The sequence below is a fragment of the Procambarus clarkii genome, chromosome 46, assembly GCF_040958095.1.
Source record: "Procambarus clarkii isolate CNS0578487 chromosome 46, FALCON_Pclarkii_2.0, whole genome shotgun sequence".
Lineage (NCBI taxonomy): Eukaryota > Metazoa > Arthropoda > Malacostraca > Decapoda > Cambaridae > Procambarus > Procambarus clarkii.
In genome coordinates this window covers 17,738,334-17,760,249 of record NC_091195.1, presented here as the reverse complement: position 1 = coordinate 17,760,249, position 21,916 = coordinate 17,738,334, and the positions used below count along the sequence as shown (strand labels likewise).

At 39.8% G+C, this 21,916-nt stretch overlaps 1 protein-coding gene across 1 annotated transcript; it reads right to left on the bottom strand.

Moving 5' to 3' along the window:
* Nucleotides 1-400: 400 nt before the first annotated feature.
* LOC123770630 (uncharacterized) lies at nucleotides 401-15,587 on the bottom strand. The gene is made up of 6 exons (XM_045762671.2): nucleotides 15,417-15,587; nucleotides 12,809-12,929; nucleotides 7,075-7,468; nucleotides 5,195-5,681; nucleotides 4,290-4,468; nucleotides 401-3,226 (listed from the first exon to the last, which is right to left on the bottom strand). The coding sequence occupies exons 1-6, from the start codon at nucleotides 15,585-15,587 to the stop codon at nucleotides 3,139-3,141; spliced, it is 1,440 nt and encodes a 479-aa protein (XP_045618627.2). The 3' UTR covers nucleotides 401-3,138.
* Between the last annotated feature and the right edge of the window lie 6,329 nt (nucleotides 15,588-21,916).

Here is a 21,916-nt window from a genome sequence, read left to right as displayed (position 1 = left end):
GATCATTTTATGCGGAAAATCCACAGAGAAATATGAAATGAGGTGAACGTTTCGGCCCTGTTAAAGCCTTTGTCAACACCAGACTGACTAACTTCTGACTGACCCCTTCTCCCTTCTCCTTAGTCAGTCTGGTGTTGACAAAGGCTTTAACAGGGCCGAAACGTTCACCTCATTTCATATTTCTCTGTGGATTTTCCGCATATATATATATATATATATATATATATATATATATATATATATATATATATATATATATATATATATATATATATATATATATATATATATATATATATATATATATATACATACATACATATACCAATAGACAGTATGTGTCAATCTTGTTTTCCTATTTCATATCGGGCCGTCCAACGGGGCTGATATATGAACAATCTTAGAGTTATAATTTATATTTCAAAATAATTATTGACAAAATCGTAGTTATAAAATATGTTCTAATATTTATAATATATTAGCAACAATTAATGTTATAATTCCCTCATTTGGTATTTTGGATTCTACCCCAGTCACCACTACCAATCTACTATTCTACCCAGTCATCACCACCAATCTACTATTCTACCCAGTCATCACCACCAATCTACTATTCTACCCAGTCACCACCACAATCCTATCATTCTACCCAGTCATCACCACAATCCTATCATTCTACCCAGTCATCACCACCAATCTACTATTCTACCCAGTCATCACCACACACCTACCATTCTACCCAGTCATTACCACACACCTACCATTCTACCCAGAGTCACCACCACACACCTACTATTCTACCCAGTCATCACCACACACCTACTATTCTACCCAGTCATCACCACACACCTACCATTCTACCCAGAGTCATCACCACACACCTACCATTCTACCCAGAGTCACCACCACACACCTACTATTCTACCCAGTCACCACCACACACCTACTATTCTACCCAGTCACCACCACACACCTACCATTCTACCCAGTCATCACCACACACCTACTATTCTACCCAGTCATCACCACACACCTACCATTCTACCCAGAGTCACCACCACACACCTACTATTCTACCCAGTCGTCACCACACACCTACCATTCTACCCAGTCATTACCACACACCTGCCATTCAAACACCAGCATCTTCACATCTCTCCAGTAGCCTCATCTTCACTAGCATCCCCCGTAATCATCACTAAAACATCTCAGATCAAAAAACAGTACAACAATTTTATTAACATCTCAACCTCACCAGATTCGTTTTAGGATTTTCCATTGAAATTTAATCTCATGTAATCCTTACAAATCCAAATATAAATCTTATCCACATAGCACTAGAATATATTTAAAAAAATATGCACCTTTATGGAAAAGAATTTAAAAAAAAAAAAAGGTTTACATTGTTTTGAAACAAGAGTTTTCACACTATAAATAAAATCCTCAGTATTTACACAACAGTAGATCAACATGAGTAAAATATACTGCTAGGAAAAGTTATATATTACAAATTCCTTTATAATGCCTTCCGTTCACATTACTGTATACTAAATTATATATATATATCTGAGTCATATACATATGGCAAGAGAAACATATGACTTCCTATTAGTCAAGTCATATACATATGGCAATATGACATGAGAAACATATTGTGGTATGTCAGACATGATATGGGTTGAGAAACACATGATATGACTTAGAAACACATAATATGACTTGGAAACACATAATATGACTTAGAAACACATAATATGACTTAGAAACACATAATATGACTTAGAAACACATAATATGACTTAGAAACACATAATATGACTTAGAAACACATAATATGACTTAGAAACACATAATATGACTTAGAAACACATAATATGACTTAGAAACACATAATATGACTTAGAAACACATAATATGACTTAGAAACACATAATATGACTTAGAAACACATAATATGACTTAGAAACACATAATATGACTTAGAAACACATAATATGACTTAGAAACACATGATATGACTTAGAAACACATAATATGACTTAGAAACACATAATATGACTTGAGAAACACATAATATGACTTGAGAAACACATAATATGACTTGAGAAACACATAATATGACTTAGAAACACATAATATGACTTGAGAAACACATAATATGACTTGAGAAACACATAATATGACTTAGAAACACATAATATGACTTGAGAAACACATAATATGACTTAGAAACACATAATATGACTTGAGAAACACATAATATGACTTGAGAAACACATAATATGACTTGAGAAACACATAATATGACTTGAGAAACACATAATATGACTTGAGAAACACATAATATGACTTAGAAACACATAATATGACTTGAGAAATATATGACATTGTGACATAATATGGCCTGAAGCACAAACAGAAACACAATGGGAATGAGAAACAATATGTGGCAATAAAAAAAAACTTAATCTGGCATGAGAAACATTTTTGTCAAAAGATATATATTTATATAGAAATAAATTATGATGCTGTAAGTTGCCATAAATAAGAAGTTAACTCAGTTAACAAAACTTTAACATGAAAAATCCTCATGAGCAAAAAATCCACGAGTAAGGCAAAAAATATGTTGACACAAGATAGCAAAATGATATAAACAGATATCCGTAAATTCTGCAGGCATGAAAGGGAAGGATGGGGACTATCAGCAGAAAAAGATAGCAATATGGAGGTATATATATAGGGAAGAGTATTAATAAATAATAGGGCAGTGTAGAGGCCCAATAAATGGGGGAAATTAACACAAACAAATGGGCAATATTGAGGCCTAAATGAACCTAGATCACTACATGGGAAGAAGTACGTTCAACATCTTTAAGTTCTGTCAAGAAGTTTCCCAAAAGGTTTTCTCCTACGGTATAAAATAAACTCTAATTATCACCCAATATTCGAGCAATGCCTGCTTCCCTTATCCTATATTTCTCTATTACTTCCAGGCAATGGAATTTTTTTACTTAAGAATCTCCTCTTGTCTATTGTAAACAATGTGATGGTCTTAAGGCTCCTCTGTTGTCAATTGTATACACTGATATCATCTTAGGAATTGTCTGTAATCAGGTGTAAACATTGTGATCGTCTTACTTAAGATTCCTCTGTTTTCAAGAGCAAACATTCCTTCATTAATGAGTTTTGTTCTTTGATTTCTTCCCGCAAACAGCAGAGTTTCTCTCTGAAAATATAAGGGAAGAAATAGTTCAATTATACCTAAGCACAGTAAACAAAAAGGAACCATTATAAAAAGTGATTTGTTAACACCAATTATCATATTGAATCAAAACCTAACCAAATTTTGACACCAAAAGTATTATAGTCAACTGGAGAACTGAAGACACAATGATGAGACCAAGTTTACTCAAAGAAATTCATATTAATGGCATTTATTACTGTGTTTCCAAATATTTTCGTCTTCGGATTCCGGTGACCGTGAAGCTAGTTGACCAGACCATACACACTAGAAGGTGAAGGGACGACGACGACGTTTCGGTCCGTCCTGGACCGAAATGTCGTCGTCCCTTCACCTTCTAGTGTGTGGTCTGGTCAACATACTTCAACCACGTTATTGTGACTCCTCGCCTGCACCGTAAAGCTAGTAAGGAAGGGAATGGAAGAATAGGATAAGGATGCAGGGAGTCTTGTAAGGTGTAAGGGGGAGGCTACGGTATAGGGAACAGATCTAGAATCAGGGATATGAGGACGAGAAGCTAGGATATGTAGACTGTGGAAAGACACGGAACCCATCCACTTGGACCCTCAGGGAACAGGTCAAACCTAGCGACTCCTTATCTAGAACTGTGACACACTGCTTCTTGAAGTCGACAGCCTCCAGCAGGTATTTTAGCTCTTAGAACAAACGTGCCCTTTGTCTTTGAACCGAAGTGCCCCTTACCTTAGATCACACATGTACCAAACAGGCAAGACCAACAGACCTATCTTGAGGTTATCTTGAGATGATTTCGGGGCTTTTTAGTCCCCGTGGCCCGGTCCTCGACCAGGCCTCCACCCCCAGGAAGCAGCCCGTGACAGCTGACTAACACCCAGGTACCTATTTTACTGCTAGGTAACAGGGGGACATTGGGTGAAAGAAACTCTACCCATTGTTTCTCGCCGGCGCCTGGGATCGAACCCAAGACCACAGGATCACAAGTCCAGCGTGCTGTCCGCTCGGCCGACTGGCTGGCCTTACCTAGGCAGTAAGTTTGTCAAACAAGAGTTTTTAAAAGTGCAAGACTTACTGAGTCTTCTGAAGGCCGACCAGCCATTGCGCGCCTTTTCTCAGTGTCAGAGCGCCGTCCGCGTCGCCCCTTCCTGTATCATCAGACTCACTCGAAGTCGAAGAGGAATTGAGATTGATGCTTATTTTGACAATCATTGAGGGTCCTCCAGAGATCTCGGATTCTGTGTCATCTTCTTGCTATGGTTTAGAGGGAATAGACAACACAAATAATTAGTCTACATGATAAAATCAATATCATACGAGTTTGGGAATAGCACATTGCTGCTTTATGGAACAAATTACCGGGAAACATCTAGTCTTCATTGTTTCAAGCGTAGGTTAGACATATGTGTATGTGAAATAATTTGACTGGGTTTAAATAGGAGCTACTTCATGTGTGTTAATAGGGCTTCTACAATGCCTTTATTCTTAAGTTCTTATATGAATGTGCAACCCGTTCTCGCACTTGCTTATAGTCAATATTGGCTTATTTAATAAGTGCATATGTGACATACTAATTGATTGTGAATATTTTAGTTTACCCTGAAAAGCTTCATAGAAAACACCGACCTCACCTAACCTTCTTAGTATGTTAAGATAAGCATCTTATTGCTTCTTATTTACAATACTTAACCTATACCGTTGATAGTATAGGTTATTCTTGTACAGTGGAACAAGAATACTGCTATGTTGATTTCACAAAGCTTTGTTCACAGACAAGCAATATGCAAGTGCCTAGGAGAGCCACTTTACGATGATTAGCTCCCTGTAACTTACGAAGTAACTTACGAAGTAACTTACGATTAAGTAACTTAGGAAGATTAAGTAACTTAGGAAGATTAAGTAACTTACGATGATTAAGTAACTTAGGAAGATTAAATAACTTACGAAGATTAAGTAACTTACGAAGATTAAATAACTTACGAAGATTAAGTATCTTTCCAAGAGCAGGTTAAGTAGCGGCACGGCATTCACAAGCGAAGGGTTGACGCTACTTAAGTTGATTAAGTCCTGTTCTAAGACAGTACTCAAGCTTAAGTTACGGTGTTGAGGTGGTGGCATCTGGGGCAAGTCCCCGCTGGACTCCACCACCTCCTGCAGCTGATCAATCACTGCCACGAAGCGGTGGAAAAAGCTTAAATCAGGATCGAGGATGTTGACGAACAGGAAATACTTGAAGGCATCTTGGATATCCCGCATGATAGCCGTTGCGTTGGCGTCTTGCTCGGCGAATTTGGCGCGGGCGGCGCGTATGTACTCCAGGCTTATTTGTAAGCGTCGAAGTCTGTCTCGTAAAGTGGCTTTCCCCACTACCAGTTCGCCGTATTCACGATAGACGCTGGTCGAAAGGTGCAGGACTGCGTCTGTCAGTAATTCCATATCTCGTAAATCGTTGAGCATGTATGTGGATCTGAAAATAAACAGAGTTGAGGCCAGGAATAGATACTGTGTGTGTGTGTGTGTGTGTGTGTCTGTGTGTGTGTGTGTGTGTGTGTGTGTGTGTGTGTGTGTGTGTGTGTGTGTGTGTGTGTGTGTGTGTGTGTGTGTGTGTGTGTGTGTGTACTCACCTATTTGTGCTTGCGGGGGGTTGAGCTTTGCTCTTTCGGCCCGCCTCTCAACTGTTAATCAACTGTTTACTAACTACTTTTTTTTCTTCTTTATTTTTTCTTCTCCACACCCCAGGAAGCAGCCCGTGACAGCTGACTAACTCCAAGGTACTTATTTACTGCTAGGTAACAGGGGCATTCAGAGTGAAAGAAACTTTCCCCATTTGTTTTTGCCTCGTGCGGGAATCGAACCCGCGCCACAGAATTACGAGTCCTGCGCGCTATCCACCAGGCTACCAGGCTACTGTGTGTGTGTGTGTGTGTGTGTGTGTGTGTGTGTGTGTGTGTGTGTGTGTGTGTGTGTGTGTGTGGAAATAGGATGACCTAACATAGGCCTAAGATACATATAGATACAGATACAGATACAACTAAGATATAGATACAACTTATTTCCTATATTCAACTGGAATAGTCTTAAGCTGAAAGTGGAGACCTATACAAATTTCTCCGGTCAGGTTATCTTGAAGTTATCTTGAGGTTATCTTGAGATAATTTCGGGGCTTAGCGTCCCCGCGGCCCGGTCCTCGACCAGGCCTCCACCCCCAGGAAGCAGTCCGTAGCAGCTGTCTAACTCCCAGGTATACCTATTTATTGCTAGGTGAACAGGAGCATCAGCGTGAGAGAAAATCTGTCCATTTGCTCACCCCTCCGCCGGGGATCGAACCCGGAACCTTAGGATTACGAACACCGAGCGCTATCCACTCAAACATCAGACCCCAGTCACTAAGCTTCTTCGAACAATTCAGCCCCACCAATCAGTAAGCCTACTCAATAGACCTACTGATTGCATTTTTTTATTTGAATTAAAAGCAAGGATTGTCTTTCGCCCTTGCTTCATAGGCCTATGCTAAAATGGGGGGGGGGTTATCTTGAGGTTATCTTGAGATGATTTCGGGGCTTTAGTGTCCCCGCGGCCCGGTCCTCGACCAGGCCTCCACGCCCAGGAGGCAGCCTGTGACAGCTGACTAACTCCCAGGTACCTATTTACTGCTAGGTAACAGGGGCATTCAGGGTGAAAGAAACTTTGCCCATTTGTTTCTGCCTCGTGCGGGAATCGAACCCGCGCCACAGAATTACGAGTCCTGCGCGCTATCCACCAGGCTACGAGGGGGGGGGGGGAGTTCAGAAACATGAGTTTCATTTGATCATTGTGACACAAAATCGTATGAAAATACAGTGTTCAGTTGATAGACTTACTGTAGTTTGCATGATCTATCTTCTGAAGCGGGCTCCGAGGCAGTCATTGATACGTGTTCACTATTGTCACTATTCTTGGCGTGTTCTTCCAAATCACTGTCCTGGCTGTGTTGTTCAGCACCCTCCTTGCTGTGTGCATCATCACTATCCTTGCTGTGTGCATCATCACTATCCTTGCTGTGTGCATCATCACTATCCTTGCTGTGTGCATCAGTATCATCACCCTCATTAATGCGCTCTTCACCATTCTTTTCTTCACGACAGTCGTACAAATTCTGCCATTCCTTATCATAATCTTCTCTACCTTCGTAACTATACTCACGCTCAAGGTTGGTGTCCGTCTCAAGACGTAATATCTCTTCTGTAATCCTTGTCTTCAAGGCTTTCAAATCATCTGTAAGGGTTGAATAAGAGATTAAGTTCATGTAATTCACTCCAAAACTCATCCTGTGGGGCCCAGAGTTTAGTTCATGTAACATATGATCCAATATTCATCCTGAGGGGCCCAACCACTTCGACTAGACGGTAGAGCGACTGTCTCGCTTCATGCAGGTCGGGGTTCAATCCCCAGACCGTCTACAAGTGGTTGGGCACTATTCCTTTCCCTTCGTCCCATCCCAGATCCTTATCCTGACCCCTTTCCAAGTGCTATATAGTCGTAATATGGCTTGGCCATTTCTCTTAATAGATCCTTTTCACCCTCATCCTGTAGCCGGTACCGGATAAGGGGTTACAGCGGTACATAATGGGCTCAGGAACTGAACTTCCCTCCCCTCCCCCCCCCTTTCTCCTCCTAAAAGGTATATTTAGCTAAGCAAATTACAGTCCTGATAGACTAGTTACACAGTTTAATGTACTGTATTGTATTAGTATTACACCAACTATTTTTGAGAGAGAGAGAGAGAGAGAGAGAGAGAGAGAGAGAGAGAGAGAGAGAGAGAGAGAGAGAGAGAGACAGAGAGAGAGAGAGAGACAGAGAGAGAGAGAGAGACAGAGAGAGAGAGAGAGACAGAGAGAGAGAGAGAGAGAGAGAGACAGAGAGAGAGAGAGAGACAGAGAGAGAGAGAGAGACAGAGAGAGAGAGAGAGACAGAGAGAGAGAGAGAGAGAGAGAGAGAGAGAGAGAGAGACAGAGAGAGAGAGAGAGAGAGAGAGAGAGAGAGAGAGAGAGAGAGAGAGAGAGAGAGAGAGAGAGAGAGACAGAGAGAGAGAGAGAGACAGAGAGAGAGAGAGAGACAGAGAGAGAGAGAGAGACAGAGAGAGAGAGAGAGAGAGAGAGAGACAGAGAGAGAGAGAGAGAGACAGAGAGAGAGAGAGAGACAGAGAGAGAGAGAGAGACAGAGAGAGAGAGAGAGAGAGAGAGAGAGAGAGAGAGACAGAGAGAGAGAGAGAGAGAGAGAGAGAGAGAGAGAGAGAGAGAGAGACAGAGAGAGAGAGAGAGACAGAGAGAGAGAGAGAGACAGAGAGAGAGAGAGAGACAGAGAGAGAGAGAGAGAGAGAGAGACAGAGAGAGAGAGAGAGAGAGAGAGAGACAGAGAGAGAGAGAGAGACAGAGAGAGAGAGAGAGAGAGAGAGAGAGAGAGAGAGAGAGAGAGAGAGAGAGAGAGAGAGAGAGAGACAGAGAGAGAGAGAGAGAGAGAGAGAGACAGAGAGAGAGAGAGAGACAGAGAGAGAGAGAGAGACAGAGAGAGAGAGAGAGAGAGAGAGAGAGAGACAGAGAGAGAGAGAGAGAGAGAGAGAGAGAGAGAGAGAGAGAGAGAGAGAGAGAGAGAGAGAGAGAGAGAGAGAGAGAGACAGAGACAGAGAGAGAGCCCAAAAGTACAGGGAAAACTATGTACGTTTTTGATCTCACGAGATGATACAAAGTAATTTACAAAGTAATTTACAAAGTAATTTACAAAGTAATTTACAAAGTAATTTACAAAGTAATTTACAAAGTAATTTACAAAGTAATTTACAAAGTAATTTACAACGTCATTTACAACGTCATTTACAAAGTAATTTACAAAGTAATTTACAAAGTAATTTACAAAGTAATTTACAAAGTAATTTACAAAGTAATTTACAAAGTCATTTACAAAGTAATTTACAAAGTAATTTACAAAGTAATTTACAAAGTAATTTACAACGTCATTTACAAAGTAATTTACAAAGTAATTTACAAAGTAATTTACAAAGTAATTTACAAAGTAATTTACAAAGTAATTTACAAAGTAATTTACAAAGTAATTTACAAAGTAATTTACAAAGTAATTTACAACGTCATTTACAAAGTAATTTACAACGTCATTTACAAAGTAATTTACAAAGTAATTTACAACGTCATTTACAAAGTAATTTACAACGTCATTTACAAGTGAGTCATGTGCTCGTATGACGCGAAAGGTGAAATCTTCTAACGAATCTGAAATTAAGAATTAATATGCTCTAATGTGAGTGGAAAAAATATGCAAATCTTTAGGCTTTAAGTTTACTCCCATTAGGCATACGTTGAAATTTGACTAACGTACTTGTAGAATCTCTTCTAGTTGTCTAAAAAACGTTCAGACGTATTGGTTGAATATATCCTAATAATCTACAAACGTTTAGACGTATTGGTTAAATATATCCTAATAATCTACAAACGTTTAGACGTATTGGTTAAATATATCCTAATAATCTACAAACGTTTAGACGTATTGGTTAAATATATCCTAATAATTTACAAACGTTTACAGACGTATTGGTTAAATATATCCTAATAATCTACAAACGTTTAGACGTATTGGTTAAATATATCCTAATAATCTACAAACGTTTACAGACGTATTGATTAAATATATCCTAATAATCTACAAACGTTTAGACGTATTGGTTAAATATATCCTAATAATCTACAAACGTTTACAGACGTATTGATTAAATATATCCTAATAATCTACAAACGTTTAGACGTATGGGTTAAATATATCCTAATAATCTACAAACGTTTACAGACGTATTGATTAAATATATCCTAATAATCTACAAACGTTTACAGACGTATTGGTTAAATATATCCTAATAATCTACAAACGTTTAGACGTATTGGTTAAATATATCCTAATAATCTACAAACGTTTAGACGTATTGGTTAAATATATCCTAATAATCTACAAACGTTTAGACGTATTGGTTAAATATATCCTAATAATTTACAAACGTTTACAAACGTATTGGTTAAATATATCCTAATAATCTACAAACGTTTAGACGTATTGGTTAAATATATCCTAATAATCTACAAACGTTTACAGACGTATTGATTAAATATATCCTAATAATCTACAAACGTTTAGACGTATTGGTTAAATATATCCTAATAATCTACAAACGTTTACAGACGTATTGATTAAATATATCCTAATAATCTACAAACGTTTACAGACGTATTGATTAAATATATCCTAATAATCTACAAACGTTTAGACGTATTGGTTAAATATATCCTAATAATCTACAAACGTTTACAGACGTATTGATTAAATATATCCTAATAATCTACAAACGTTTACAGACGTATTGGCTGATTAAGGAAAATACATTTAAAAGATCGACGTGTTTCGTATCATTCAACTTTCATTGTCACCAAGAATGAATAGCATTTTTTTTAAAAGTTATCAACGCATAATTCGCAAATAAATAATCCATTTTTATTTTATTTTATTCTAATGCTTTCAAGGGATTTTTTTTTTTTGGGGGGGGGGCAACTAACCCCCTTCCCCCCCCCCCCCCCATGTCTAAGATTAAATACTAAACTACTCAAAATTTTTAAGGATTTAGTCTACGTAAAATAAAATAAAAATCTGGACATTCTATCAGGCCAAACTGCACAATAAAATATATGAAATCAATTGAGAAAATTCGCTAAAACAAGATATATATATATATATATGTAAACAAAAAATAATTATATGATATATAAAAAGTTTGAAGAAACCTCATCTGATCATCCCGTCCTCCTTAGGTTTCTCAATGTTAAGAAAACTGTTCATTTAAAGTTTTCTTATCCTAGTACGACAATTTTCTTATCCTAATCTACCAGAGGACCTAAAACAGAAAACGGGTCAGTACGTCATTTTCCGAAGCCATTTCCATATTCCAGTACGACAATTTTTTTTTTTTTGATCTTATATGACGCATACGAGCGAAATACAACGTTCTTTGTAGGAGCTCAGATGTATAAAATACAACAATACAATGACTCGAAGATCAAAATGAATAAGATTCAATCTGAGATACATTATCAAAGACGCTAAATTTAGGAAGATTAAGTAGCAGAGGTCATCTGAGATCGAGCAATAATATTTATTGATTTATTTGTTTGTTTGTTGCCCCCTGAGGCTATCTTGAAATGATTTCGGGGCTTTAGTGTCCCCGCGGCCCGGTCCTCGACTAGGCCTCCACCCCCCAGGAAGCAGCCCGTGACAGCTGACTAACACCCAGGTACCTATTTTACTACTAGGTAACAGGGGCATAGGGTGAAAGAAACTCTGCCCATTGTTTCTCGCCGGCTCCTGGGATCGAACCCGGGACCACGGGATCACAAGTCCAGCGTGCTGTCCGCTCGGCCGACCGGCTCCAGTTTATTACTAGTTTATTGTGCACCCCATACCCATCCTGTGAGCGGTAGAGCAAAAAGCATTACAGAGGGGCACAAAAGGTCTTTATCAGACCTCATCTTAGATTATTACATAAACAATATCATCTATCCTTCACACCTTATAGTGACAATGTCAGCTAGTTACAGAGAGTGCTATTTCAAGAGCTATATATTTACAGTAAGTCATTATATATTAATGGGAGGTGTATTGATGCATGCGAAATCCAAGTCACTATATATATCTTGAGACTTTAACTCGAGATCTTAAGGAGATCAAGAAATCCTGAGATGTTTAAGGGGGATAAGACTCAAGATCTGAAAGTAACTCTGGCTTATTGAGGCTAAAATTCCTGTTCTTTCACGCTAAGTAATTAAGATCCCTAGACTAAACTTATTCCCTATTAACAGCCCAACTACTTTAGGCTGTTAAAGCGACGGTCTCGCTTCATGCAGGTAAGGGTTCAATCCCCAACCGTCCCTACAAGTGGTTAGGCACCATTCCTTTCACCCCGTCCCATCCCAAATCCTTATCCTGATCCCTTCCCAGTGCTATATAGTCGTAATGGCTTGGCGCTTTCCCCCTGATAATTCCATTAACTTCCATAGTAACAGGGCCACCATTAACAGGAAAGAATAGCAGTAAACCATTTTCAAAAAAATATTTTTAAATATAAGCCATTAAGAAAAACAAAAAAAATCAAAATAATAAGCCATTAAGAAAAAAAAACAAATATTTTTTCTATATATTAAAGCCATTAAGAAAAAAAAATCAACATTTTTTTGGCCATTAAGGAAAAAAAATATTTTTAAATATAATTAAGCCATTAATAAAAATAAAAATAATACTTTTCAATATAATTTTAACCATTAAGAAAAACAAAAAAAAATATTTATCAATACAATTAAGCCATTAAGAAAAAAAGAAAAAAAAATTAATATAATTAAACCACTAAGAAAAAACAAAAAATCATATTTAAAAAAAAAAAACATCTAACCCTCTAAAAAATATAATTCTGAAACCTGTAAGACAAATCCACCGCCGAATATAACCAAATAACGACTGAAAAACTGCATAAAAACAAACAAAAAACAAATTTCAATGGAGAATAAATACCAGGTTGTGCCAACTGGTCCTTCATGGCACTCTTAAGAACCTTCTTCAACATCTTAATCTTGTAGACGACCTTCTGGAACTTCTGATCGCTGCATCTGAAGGTTGCTTGCAAGTCTGTGTGCTGCAGAATATATAGAAACACTGTTTACCACACACACACACACATACATATATACACATGTAGTTTCAAAGCGTTATATGACAAAGAGTGCTGGGAAGACGGGACACCACGAGCGTAGCTCTCATCCTGTAACTACACTTAGGTAATTACATGGAGAGGCGGGACCAAAGAGCCAGAGCTCAACTCCCTGCAAGCACAAATAGGTGAATATACACACAAATACTCGGAGTATATAAGACATAGTAATATAATTAAGACGATTTATCTTGGATAATATCGGCGTGGATTAAAATCAAGATGATTTATCTTGGATAATATCGCCATGGATTTGAATTAAGACGATTTATCTTGGATAATATCGACGTGGATTTGAATTAAGACGATTTATCTTGGATAATATCGCCATGGATTAAAATCAAGACGATTTATCTTGCATAATATCGACGTGGATTTGAATTAAGACGATTTATCTTGGATAATATCGACGTGGACTTGAATCAAGCTGTTTTATCTTGGATAATATCGACGTGGACTTGAATCAAGCTGTTTTATCTTGGATAATATCGACATGGATTAGAATTAAGACGTTTTATCTTGAAGAATATCAACATGGATTATAAGCAAGATTACTTAAGATACAGTACATAGAATTAGCAAAGAGTTCAGTAATTCTGGCATCTAATCCAAGACTATTAATAAGACTATTTATACAGTATATAGAAAATAAAATTATAATTAAAGCGACTTTACAAAAAGAGTATTCAGACATTGGATTTATAACCCAACTTTGGTTACATCTAAAATTATTTTCCCCCTACAACATAATAATATGTTTAACAGATCTCTAATCCTGTCCATGGAGGACAGTAAAAAAATGTATATATATATATATATATATATATATATATATATATATATATATATATATATATATATGTCGTACCTAGTAGCCAGAACTCACTTCTCAGCCTACTATGCAAGGCCCGATTTGCATAATAAGCCAAGTTTTCATGAATTAATTGTTTTTCGACAACCTAACCTACCTAACCTAACCTAACCTAACTTTTTCGGCTACCTAACCTAACCTAACCTATAAAGATAGGTTAGGTTAGGTTAGGTAGGGTTGGTTAGGTTCGGTCATATATCTACGTTAATTTTAACTCCAATAAAAAAAAATTGACCTCATACATAATGAAATGGGTAGCTTTATCATTTCATAAGAAAAAAAATAGAGAAAATATATTAATTCAGGAAAACTTGGCTTATTAGGCAAATCGGGCCTCGCATAGTAGGCTGAGAAGTGAGTTCTGGCTACTAGGTACGACATATATATATATAAAATATATATATATATATATATATATATAATATATATATAATATATATATATAGAAGGCGTACTACTGGGCCAGATGCCTCTTGCAACACCTCTTAAGAAGCATCTTGAGATGATATGATGCAATGAGAAAGGAAATAAAATATTAAAAAAAACACCACAAAACAGTTTTACTAAATAGCAGAGCACACTAGGGCAAGTTTTTTTTTGTTTTTTTTACTTGTAATTTCTGTACAAGTACAGAATTTTTATTTTTATTAAATAGCAATAGACTTCAGTAAATACTGCAGAAGACTTTACTAAATAGCAACAAACTTTAGTAACTAGTTCAGAAAATCTTTACTAAATAGCAAGAAACTTTAGTAACTAGTTCAGAAAATCTTTACTAAATAGCAAGAAACTTTAGTAACTTGTTCAGAATATCTTTACTAAATAGCAAGAAACTTTAGTAACTAGTTCAGAAAATCTTTACTAAATAGCAAGAAACTTTAGTAACTAGTTCAGAAAATCTTTACTAAATAGCAAGAAACTTTAGTAACTAGTTCAGAAAATCTTTACTAAATAGCAAGAAACTTTAGCAAGTTATACAAAAGTTTTCACTAAATTACAAGACATACTTTTAGTAAGTATTAGAGAATCTTGACTAAATAGCAAGTTACACTTCAGCAAGAAGTAATTAAGTCATTAATAAGTAGCAGGATACCTTAGAGAGTAGCGAGACGTCTTAGAAAGTAGCGAGACATCTTAGAAAGTAGTGAGATACCTTAGAAAGTAGCGAGACATCTTAGAAAGTAGCAGGACATCTTAGAAAGTAGCAAGACATCTTAGAAAGTAGCGAGACATCTTAGAAAGTAGTGAGATACCTTAGAAAGTAGCGAGACATCTTAGAAAGTAGTGAGACATCTTAGAAAGTAGCAGGATACCTTAGAAAGTAGCGAGACATCTTAGAAAGTAGCAGGACATCTTAGAAAGTAGCGAGACATCTTAGAAAGTAGCGAGACATCTTAGAAAGTAGTGAGATACCTTAGAAAGTAGCGAGACATCTTAGAAAGTAGTGAGACATCTTAGAAAGTAGCAGGATACCTTAGAAAGTAGCGAGACACCTTCCCTCTAGAACAGCAAATGTTCACCGTGAACATTCTCCTTCTCACCAAAGACTGGACCATTTTGTGCAGCGAGACCCATTTCTGGCGTTGGTCTGGTGGCTGGTCCTCGACGGTCCTGGATACGTAATGCCCCATTACTCGAGTGATGGAGGAGACAGGAGCGAGCAGCATGTGTCCCCGACGACGGCTGCTGCGGCACTGAGTCGCCACGCCCATGGGTACCGTACTTTTAAATTAAAGACTTTTAAAACACTTATAGACGTTGGTTTAAGTAACTTGGGACGTTTTTAATAATGGGGAAATAAAGTCTGTTTTTTTTAGGGATTAAACTATGTTTTACTGTGATTATTTAGTGGGGAAAATGTGTTTTTAAGATTCAAATCATATATTGTTGGCGCTAGGCTAGTTTAATGCTTCAAATAGACGTTATTTCCTGCTAGTCTTATTTCTATTAAGTGTAAGTGAATTTTTGTAGTGCAATGGTGACCAGAAAATCACTATGAACACATCCGTATTGAAAGTATATAGTGTAATACGATTTTTTTTTGATAAATGATAAAACTATTTAATGTTGACTTTCGCCTTGAATTTTTCTGTTACTAAGATGCACCTGATAGTCTTGTAAAATAAATTTATACTTAACTATCTAAGTTAAACCCAGACAATTAACAGTACATTCAGGATATTTTCTTGTATCTTGAGAGGATTGTTAATGTCATTATTTTTACAAACATCTTTTTTGAAAAGTTAAAATATTATTTTCCAATTTAACTCAATCTCCCTTTTATATTATCTATGGGTTTTTGGAGCTGTTTTTGAGCCTATTACGAACTAACTAGCGAATTGGTTGACTTATTTAGGTGATACTTAATTGGTACTAGTCTTTGCCAGGTGTTAATCTTTGCTATTAATCCCAATCTAGCAGAAAAACAGAGAAATCTAAATTAAATTGAAAATTCTAATTCTAAGTGAATTGATTGGGGTCAGTATGATAGTGACCCCAGCAAGAGACTAGCATGATAGTGACCCCAGCAAGAGACTAGTATGATAGTGACCCCAGCTAGTGACCAGTATGATAGTGACCCCAGCTAGTGACCAGCATGATAGTGACCCCAGCAAGAGACTAGTATGATAGTGACCCCAGCTAGTGACCAGTATGATAGTGACCCCAGCTAGTGACTAGCATGATAGTGACCCCAGCTAGAGACTAGTATGATAGTGACCCCAGCTAGTGACTAGCATGATAGTGACCCCAGCTAGAGACTAGTATGATAGTGACCCCAGCTAGTGACCAGTATGATAGTGACCCCAGCTAGTGACTAGCATGATAGTGACCCCAGCTAGAGACTAGTATGATAGTGACCCCAGCTAGAGACTAGTATGATAGTGACCCCAGCTAGAGACTAGTATGATAGTGACCCCAGCTAGAGACCAGTATGATAGTGACCCCAGCTAGAGACTAGTATGATAGTGACCCCAGCTAGAGACCAGTATGATAGTGACCCCAGCTAGAGACCAGTATGATAGTGACCCCAGCTAGAGACCAGTATGATAGTGACCCCAGCTAGAGACTAGCATGATAGTGACCCCAGCTAGAGACCAGTATGATAGGGACCCCAGCTAGAGACCAGTATGATAGTGACCCCAGCTAGAGACTAGTATGATAGTGACCCCAGCTAGAGACTAGTATGATAGTGACCCCAGCAAGAGACCAGTATGATAGTGACCCCAGCTAGTGACCAGTATGATAGTGACCCCAGCTAGAGACCAGTATGATAGTGACCCCAGCTAGAGACTAGTATGATAGTGACCCCAGCTAGAGACTAGTATGATAGTGACCCCAGCTAGAGACTAGTATGATAGTGACCCCAGCTAGTGACCAGTATGATAGTGACCCCAGCTAGAGACTAGTATGATAGTGACCCCAGCAAGAGACCAGTATGATAGTGACCCCAGCTAGTGACCAGTATGATAGTGACCCCAGCTAGAGACTAGTATGATAGTGACCCCAGCTAGAGACCAGTATGATAGTGACCCCAGCTAGAGACTAGTATGATAGTGACCCCAGCTAGTGACCAGTATGATAGTGACCCCAGCTAGAGACCAGTATGATAGTGACCCCAGCTAGTGACCAGTATGATAGTGACCCCAGCTAGAGACCAGTATGATAGTGACCCCAGCTAGAGACTAGTATGATAGTGACCCCAGCTAGAGACTAGCATGATAGTGACCCCAGCTAGAGACTAGTATGATAGTGACCCCAGCTAGAGACTAGCATGATAGTGACCCCAGCTAGTGACCAGACAATGTCATAGTGACCCCAGCTAGTGACCAGACAATGTCATAGTGACCCCCTTAGAGACCGTGAAAAATCACCCCCCCCCCCCAGATCAAAAGCCCCCCTAACCCCCCTCCATAAAAGTCAATCTAAAACTTTAGAGATAATAGCCATAGTTTGAACATTTAGAACAAAACAACCAAAAAAACAATACAACAAAATTGACAAATAAAAAAAGCCTATCCATATGCCAGTAGGCTTTTTTTGAAGGCATTTTTAGATTAGGCTTTTGAAACCAGGATGATTCTAATACGATTTTACTCTAAAACTGCTAAAGTGTCTGATGCATAAGTTTGCAATAATGTCCCTCTTATCCAGGACATGTCCTGGACAATTTGGACACTGGATTCGGGTTTAAAAAATTGCGTTGACTTTTTAAATTTAAAAGAAATAGTAAAAAAAATTCACAAAAAGTCCAGAATTTCAGCTTCTATTACAAGGAATGGCTACATAAAAGCCCAGATACCACAATCAATGCCTACATAACAGTCTAGACACCACAAACAATGACCACAACAGCCCAGACACCACAAACAATGCCTACATAACAGTCTAGACACCACAAACAATGACCACAACAGCCCCAGACACCACAAACAATGACCACAACAGCCCAGACACCACAAACAATGACCACAACAGCCTAGACACCACAAACAATGACCACAACAGCCTAGACACCACAATCAATGACCACAACAGCCCAGACACCACAAACAATGACCACAACAGCCCAGACACCACAAACAATGACCACAACAGCCTAGACACCACAATCAATGACCACAACAGCCCAGACACCACAAACAATGACCACAACAGCCCAGACACCACAAACAATGACCACAACAGCCCAGACACCACAAACAATGACCACAACAGCCCAGACACCACAAACAATGACCACAACAGCCCAGACACCACAAACAATGACCACAACAGCCCCAGACACCACAAACAATGACCACAACAGCCTAGACACCACAATCAATGACCACAACAGCCTAGACACCACAAACAATGACCACAACAGCCCAGACACCACAAACAATGACCACAACAGCCCAGACACCACAAACAATGACCACAACAGCCTAGACACCACAATCAATGACCACAACAGCCTAGACACCACAAACAATGACCACAACGGCCCAGACACCACAAACAATGACCACAAAAGCCCAGATACCACAATCAATGCCTACATAACAGTCTAGACACCACAAACAATGACCACAACAGCCCAGACACCACAAACAATGACCACAACAGCCCAGACACCACAAACAATGACCACAACAGCCCAGACACCACAAACAATGACCACAACAGCCCAGACACCACAAACAATGACCACAACAGCCCAGACACCACAAACAATGACCACAACAGCCCAGACACCACAAACAATGACCACAACAGCCCCAGACACCACAAACAATGACCACAACAGCCTAGACACCACAATCAATGACCACAACAGCCTAGACACCACAAACAATGACCACAACAGCCCAGACACCACAAACAATGACCACAACAGCCCAGACACCACAAACAATGACCACAACAGCCTAGACACCACAATCAATGACCACAACAGCCTAGACACCACAAACAATGACCACAACGGCCCAGACACCACAAACAATGACCACAAAAGCCCAGATACCACAATCAATGCCTACATAACAGTCTAGACACCACAAACAATGACCACAACAGCCCAGACACCACAAACAATGACCACAACAGCCCAGACACCACAAACAATGACCACAACAGCCCAGACACCACAAACAATGACCACAACAGCCCAGACACCACAAACAATGACCACAACAGCCCAGACACCACAAACAATGACCACAACAGCCCCAGACACCACAAACAATGACCACAACAGCCTAGACACCACAATCAATGACCACAACAGCCTAGACACCACAAACAATGACCACAACAGCCCAGACACCACAAACAATGACCACAACAGCCCAGACACCACAAACAATGACCACAACAGCCTAGACACCACAATCAATGACCACAACAGCCTAGACACCACAAACAATGACCACAACGGCCCAGACACCACAAACAATGACCACAAAAGCCCAGATACCACAAGCAATGACCACAACAGCCCAGACACCACAAACAATGACCACAACAGCCCAGACACCACAAACAATGACCACAACAGCCCAGACACCACAATCAATGACCACAACAGCCCCAGACACCACAAACAATGACCACAACAGCCCAGACACCACAATCAATGACCACAACAGCCCAGACACCACAATCAATGACCACAACAGCCCAGACACCACAAACAATGACCACAACAGCCCCAGACACCACAAACAATGACCACAACAGCCTAGACACCACAATCAATGACCACAACAGCCCAGACACCACAAACAATGTCCACAACAGCCCCAGACACCACAAACAATGACCACAACAGCCCAGACACCACAAACAATGACCACAACAGCCCCGGACACCACAAACAATGACCACAACAGCCCCAGACACCACAAACAATGACCACAACAGCCTAGACACCACAATCAATGACCACAACAGCCCAGACACCACAAACAATGTCCACAACAGCCCCAGACACCACAAACAATGTCCACAACAGCCCAGACACCACAATCAATGACCACAACAGCCCAGACACCACAATCAATGACCACAACAGCCCAGACACCACAAACAATGACCACAACAGCCCCAGACACCACAAACAATGACCACAACAGCCCAGACACCACAAACAATGACCACAACAGCCCCGGACACCACAAACAATGACCACAACAGCCCCAGACACCGCAAACAATGACCACAACAGCCTAGACACCACAATCAATGACCACAACAGCCCAGACACCACAAACAATGTCCACAACAGCCCCAGACACCACAAACAATGTCCACAACAGCCCCAGACACCACAAACAATGTCCACAACAGCCCCAGACACCACAAACAATGACCACAACAGCCCCAGACACCACAAACAATGTCCACAACAGCCCCAGACACCACAAGCAATGACCACAACAGCCCAGACACCACAATCAATGACCACAACAGCCCAGACACCACAAGCATTGACCACAACAGCCCAGACACCACAATCAATGACCACAACAGCCCAGACACCACAATCAATGACCACAACAGCCCAGACACCACAATCAATGACCACAACAGCCCCAGACACCACAAACAATGACCACAACAGCCCCAGACACCACAATCAATGACCACAACAGCCTAGACACCACAAACAATGACCACAACAGCCCAGATACCACAAACAATGACCACAACAGCCCCAGACACCACAATCAATGACCACAACAGCCCCAGACACCACAAGCAATGACCACAACAGCCCCAGACACCACAAGCAATGACCACAACAGCCCAGACACCACAATCAATGACCACAACAGCCCAGACACCACAATCAATGACCACAACAGCCCAGACACCACAATCAATGACCACAACAGCCCCAGACACCACAAACAATGACCACAACAGCCCAGACACCACAATCAATGACCACAACAGCCCAGACACCACAAACAATGACCACAACAGCCCCAGACACCACAATCAATGACCACAACAGCCCAGACACCACAATCAATGACCACAACAGCCCCAGACACCACAAACAATGACCACAACAGCCCCAGACACCACAATCAATGACCACAACAGCCCAGACTCCACAATCAATGACCACAACAGCCCCAGACACCACAATCAATGACCACAACAGCCCAGACACCACAAGCAATGGCCACAACAGCCCCAGACACCACAATCAATGACCACAACAGCCCAGACACCACAAACAATGACCACAACAGCCCAGACACCACAATCAATGACCACAACAGCCCAGACACCACAATCAATGACCACAACAGCCCAGACACCACAAGCAATGACCACAACAGCCCAGACACCACAATCAATGACCACAACAGCCCCAGACACCACAAACAATGACCACAACAGCCCAGACACCACAATCAATGACCACAACAGCCCAGACACCACAAGCAATGACCACAACAGCCCAGACACCACAAACAATGACCACAACAGCCCAGACACCACAATCAATGACCACAACAGCCCAGACACCACAAACAATGAC